At 35.5% G+C, this 5,972-nt stretch overlaps 1 protein-coding gene across 2 annotated transcripts in view; it reads right to left on the reverse strand.

Annotated features, from left to right (window-relative positions):
* Nucleotides 1-1,416: 1,416 nt before the first annotated feature.
* LOC107710983 (forkhead box protein K2-like) overlaps nt 1,417-5,972 on the reverse strand; it is a 27,043-nt gene continuing 22,487 nt past the window's right edge. For both annotated transcript variants that reach the window (XM_016515885.1, XM_016515884.1), the window contains exons 7-9: nt 4,624-4,863; nt 4,329-4,541; nt 1,417-2,823 (exon numbers count right to left, since the gene is read on the reverse strand). In XM_016515885.1, the coding sequence (XP_016371371.1) occupies nt 2,669-2,823; nt 4,329-4,541; nt 4,624-4,863 (608 nt within the window). In that variant the 3' untranslated portion in view covers nt 1,417-2,668. The remainder of the gene's footprint in view (nt 2,824-4,328; nt 4,542-4,623; nt 4,864-5,972) is intronic.

Consider the following 5,972-nt stretch of genomic DNA (forward strand, 5'->3'; position numbering starts at 1 on the left):
GACTATTTTGACGATGTCTTTCATACTTTTCTGGACCTTGACAGTGTAATTTACTTGGCAGTGAATGGGACAGTCACAAGCCTCCCGGTTTTCCAAAATATCTTAAATTGTGTTCCGAAGACGAACGAAGCTTTTACGGGTTTGGAACGACATGGGGGTAAGTGATTAATGACAACATTTTTATTTTGGGGTGGAGTATCCCTTTAAGGCTTTCCAAGACCTCTCAGAGATTAGCACCAAATCTTAGGCTGTAGATGATGCGCGTCTAGATGCCATCATGCATGTTCAAATTCAGCCCATAAAGAGGTCAAAACTCAACAAGGAGAGGACGAGCCCCTCAGGAGGGGCGTAGAGGTCAATCAAATCATCTTTACTAACTGCGTTAAAGAGATCTGTATTCTCTAGAGATCCATCTTATGAAGAGAGGTTAAAGTTTGAACTATTTTCGGTGCGCATTAAAAAATCTAGACCACATTAACAACACCACATGTGTTAAGATCATCTGTAGGACGACAGGACTTGAAATGTACCTTCTCATACACACACCAGGAGCCATTTGAATAATGCTACATGCTGCATGTGAATGCTTACACACCAGCGCCACACAGTGGTCATCTGAGGAATGACCACATATCTAGTTTTTAGTCATGTACTGCCAAATCCCATCAAGCAATCTGAAATTTGATTATGGCTATCACAACTCATCAATGAGATTTTGGGACACTTAAATAATTTGGAAAACATCCTGTGCAAACTAAAACAGCCCTTAAAACCTTTTACTCTTAATTTGAGAACATTTTAACTTATAAAAAAATATATTGAGCAGCACAACTGTTTTCAACACTGACAAAATTAAAAAAAAGTTTCTTGAGCAGCAAATCAGCATATTAGAGTGATTTCTGAAGGATCATGTGACACTGAAAACTGGAGAAAAGATGCTGAAAATTCAGCTTTGACATTAGGAATAAATTACATTGAAAATATTTTCAATTTCAAATAGAAAACAGTTAATATTTCACAATATTCCTGATTTTTTCAGTATTTTTACCAACTAAATCCAGCCTCAATAACTTAAAAAACAAACCTTTGAATTTGAACTTTGAATTGAAGAAAAGACAAGAACATCGCAAGCGTAAGGTTTTAAATTAATTTATAAAAAAAAAAAAGCATTGACCCACTGAAGCAGAACAAACATCAATCATATTTTTTTTGCTTTTGTTTGAAACGCATATAACCCGTCAGACAACCCGGCCTGACCAGAATCAAATCATTAAGCAGACAGAATAGGCCTACACCAATACAGCCTAAAAAGAAAAGGGAACGAAACAGAAAGGAAACAGGGAAAAAAGTAAACAAAAAGAACAGTCTAATCAAGTGCAGATCTGGTCTGATTCAAAGCGGTTTCTCGTATCTTGGTTTTTTTTTTTCCTGGATTACATCGGCGGCTCAGGTACGTTTGTCTAGTCCGTTACATGCAAGCTGGATGAAAACAGTTCGACTACACATGGAAATGACATGTCCACTCGAGCATCTGTATGAAAATATGTCGGTGTAACAAAGCCAGTTTTGCTCAGATTTAAAAATAAACAGAAAAGGAAAAACATAGGAAGGAAATACTCCACTGATACATTTTTAGCCATCTTAGAAAAGAAACTACGCTTAGTTTCACAAAACAGAAAACAGACACAAACTTCTGCTCATATGCTGCTGCTGCTTATATATATTGTTATTATTACTTTTTAAAACGTCTCTATAAATGAAAACACGCCCAGATCCTATGCTCCATGTATGAATGACAAAATACTGCATATTATCCACTACGACGGCTACAGGGGATTGTGGGGGATGCTGTCAGGCTAGCTGCCGAAAGTTTAGGAATATCTGATGTGTTTCGGAATATTTTGATCCCTTTGGCTCCACGTACAGCCCTAGTATGCACTATTTTAAAAAAGACAACAACCTATTTGTGGTTCATGGAGTGTAATTCCATTCCAGGACATCCTCTTGGCTTTTCACCCTCGGTAAGTGGACTGCCAAACTTTGGAATGTTGGATCGAAGCCCGTGTTCCGCTGTCAGCGCCAAAAAAATCCGGATTCCGCAAGCGGGAGTTCTGGAATTCTCAGTCTGCTGTGAGCAACACACGAGTTCCGGAGGTTCTAGAATCCTTTTGAGTCCGCAGCGGATCAACATCTGCACATCCGGAGGGCATTTTTCCTTTCAATTTTGTCTGCGAGTCACTAAAAATCACCATGACTCCCAAAGAACGGAATCCGAGCAGATCGAATGCCTCCAACATCTGTTGAAGTCTGTAATAAAATGCCCAGTTACAAACCAAATGGCAGTTGCTCTTGTGTTTCGAGGTGCGAGTTTTTGTTCAATCAGGCGTTCGAGTATTAAAACGGAAAAAAGGCAGAAGGGTTGCTGCGGAAAATGACAGTAACGGATAGTATTTTATGCATTTGGTTCTTTTTTGACGTTTTTGCTTCGGTTCAAAGAGTTATTGTCCAAGCCTTCAGTTTTGGCAACGTGAGCTGCTGGATTGAAGAGAAACCGTGATGAGAACGAGAAAAAGGAAAAGAGAAAACCAGAATAAAGGGAGGGAAAGTGGTGGTGGTGGTTAATGGGTGACTAGTTGTGCTGGTTGGTGGAGTTTGTGTCCGCAGCGGTTCATTTCGGGTCGGTGGTGACTGCGTGTTCTTTGTCCTCGATTTTCAATCGTTTGCTCTCCGGTGGCTCGCTCCCGTTTTCTCCGTTCTGCCGCTTCGTTGGGAGGGAGGCGGACGCCGAGGCGTGAGTGGCCAACATGTGTAAAGGACTCGACACTGGACACAAACAGAAAGAGATGCTTGACATTAAAATCCTCTCTCAAGTCTTGGGTTGCTGTGCTATCTGAGATTCCTTATTATTAAAAAACATTATTATTATTTCTAAGACAGAAATATATTACTAATACTACTGTAAAACAATTGCACTGTAAATGTAAAAACAAAATGAATAAGTATACTTTCAAAAGTTAAAGTCTTGAGCACTGGGGTTTGACATTAGAATTCACTTTTGTTTCACTTCAAAGGGTTAACAGCAGTTGTAAAAAAAAAATATCATAAGTTTATTAATTATATGACATTGCAGTAGTAAAATTACAATATATATAACTACTTTTCTTCACTTTCAAGACTTTAAGCCTTGAGCTTTTGGTTTTCTATGACAGAATTAATTTTTGCTTAGCTTCAAAGGGTTAACAGCAGTTGTGAAAATAAAGAAATAATTGTTTTACTTTACAATAGTAGAATTACAATGCATATGACTTCATTTCTTTACTTTCAAGAGTTTAAGCCTTGGGCTTTTGGTTTTCTTTGACAGAATTAATTTTAGCTTCACTTCGAACGGTTAACAATGGTTGTAAAAAAAAAATTAAAAAAAAAAGAATATTTCATAAGAATATTAATCATATTACTTTACATTGGTAAAATTACAACATTTCCAACTTAATTTCTTCACTTTCAAGAGTTTAAGCCTTGAGCTTTTTTGACATTAGAATTCATTTGTGCTTTGCTTAAAAAGGGTTAACAGCAGTTGTGCAAAATAATATTTGATAAAAAGTATAACAATTAATTTACAGTAGTAAATAAGAATTGTGACTTAATTTAATCAATTTCAAGAGCTTAATCTTTGAGTTTTTGGTTTTCTTTGACATTAGAATTAGCCTAATTTTTGTTTTGCTTCAAAGCGTTAACAACAGTTGTAAAAAAAAAAAAAAGGAACGTTTCATAAGTATATTAATTGTTTTACTTTACAGTAGTACAATTATAACATTTCCAACTTAATTTCTTCACTTTTAAGAGTTAAAGACTTGAGCTTTTGGTTTTCTTTATAGATTTTAGAATTCACTTTTGCTTCACTTTAAAGGGTTAATGAATATTTAATAATAAATATATAAATTATTTTAATTTAAGTCAGAAGTATTGTAATTTCACTACTATAATTTCTTCACATTCAAGAGTTAAAGCCTTGAGCTTTTACTTTGGGATAGACTGAGCTAGAGAAATTTGAAAAAAAAAAATTTTTTTACAGTATATTCACTATAGAAATGTACAGTAAATAGAGAAATATAATATAGAAATGTCACTTGTATATTTCTACAATACTGAAATGCCCATGAACTTTAAGAGTTCATCCATTTTCATGACTTCTTCAGTTATGAAATGGGGGGAAACAAAAACCAAAAAAAGAATATGAATAGAAAGAAAAGAAAATCTGTATTCAAATTCTGCTATCCTGTAATGATATGATTAATGTTTAGTGTGATATCAGATGTGTGAATGAATACCTGCATTAGCCTGGCTCTGTATCACCGTGGCGATGGGCACTACATGAGTGCCATTCTGGGTGATGGTTTTGATTGGCAGTTGGTGCTGGCCCAATGGGGCTTGTTGCACTATGGTAACCGTCTGGAGGGGTGTGGCTGCAGTGCTGCTTTGAATGATCCTATTGGCTGAGCCTATAGAGCCATGAGTGATGCCAGGAACTGACTCTACCTTCACTAAAGAGACAGAACACATTTTGTTACTGACATTATCTGAAGAAACCCAAACCAGGTCAAGTGCCTGGACCTAAGCGCTTACCTTTGACCTCCTCTCCATTCTCCAGCGTTTCTGTTTTGATGGCAGGGTGCAGGCTTGCTCCGCCAACAGAACTGACGGCCACCGCAGGGATCTGATGCACCACGTGCACCGTCTGCATCAGCGGCTGCGCAGACGTGGAGGACGTGACGGGGGCGGCCACAGCGTACGTGACGGGTTTGATCGTCTGCGTTAACGGACGCTGGACCGCAATCAGAACCGGCTGTGTGGTGATGGGAGACGCTGAGAAAGAAAACAAGCAAGACGTTATGTAAACTAATTGATGCACTATTGACACACAGATTCAGACAGATACAGATAAGCAGTGCTATTTTAGTATCACTGAGATCCTATTTTATAGATTGTATTAATATTTCAAACAATTGTTTATTTCTATATTTTCAGTTTCCATTTTAAATATAAGTTTTAGTAATTTTGTTATAGGTTTTAATATTTAATATTTCTTATTTTTTATGTCTATACAGTTTTTATTTTTATTTCAGTAATGTTCATCAAGTTTAAACTAAAATGAGAACTATTACCTAAGTTTTTTTTCTTTTATTTATTTTTTGTTCCATTTAAATGTTATTTTATTTGAAATAAAGATGTTTTTTAAGGTTTAATTTACTATAATAACCCTGCCGATAATCTGCAATTGTTTTTAAGACCCATAACAAAAACACAAATAAATAAATAAAATTTAATTACATTTAAATGAGTAGTCTACAATTTTATTGTAAACTAATATACAGTGTAGCACAGATTTGGACAGATACCGATAATCTGTAATTATTTTTTGTTAAGGTCCATAACAAAAACACAAACAAATAAATAAATAAAATTTTATTAAATTTAAATGAGTAATCTACAATTTTACTGTAGACCAGGAGTGGCGAACGTTGGTCCTGGAGAGCCGCAGCCCTGTAGTTTTGCTTCAACCCTAATCAAACACACCTGAACAAGCTAATCAAGGTATGAAGGCTTACTAGAAAGCTACAGGCAGGTGAGTTTTTATATATATATGTATGTATGTATGTATGATAAAATTACTATTGTTTTGCCTTAAGTGCAGTTACCAATAATATTACATGGTCATTTCTTGTTTATTTTATGTTTATACACATTTGACAGTAAAGCACTAAGCTTGAGTTGGGAAGCTTACAAAATGTATTTTATTAACAACAGTAACATGTGCAAAATCAAATTTTTATGTTGAAAAGACATATATTGTACTCTTATTAGATAATAATAATTCCTCTATAGTCTTATATGAAACTGACCAACAACTTACTTGACCAACAAGTGATTATGTGTGATTTAGTTGCAAATTGAAGAAAAGTTTGTTTTTCAAA

The sequence above is a fragment of the Sinocyclocheilus rhinocerous genome, unplaced genomic scaffold (genome assembly GCF_001515625.1).
Source record: "Sinocyclocheilus rhinocerous isolate Xijiao unplaced genomic scaffold, SAMN03320098_v1.1 scaffold146, whole genome shotgun sequence".
NCBI classification, from domain to species: domain Eukaryota; kingdom Metazoa; phylum Chordata; class Actinopteri; order Cypriniformes; family Cyprinidae; genus Sinocyclocheilus; species Sinocyclocheilus rhinocerous.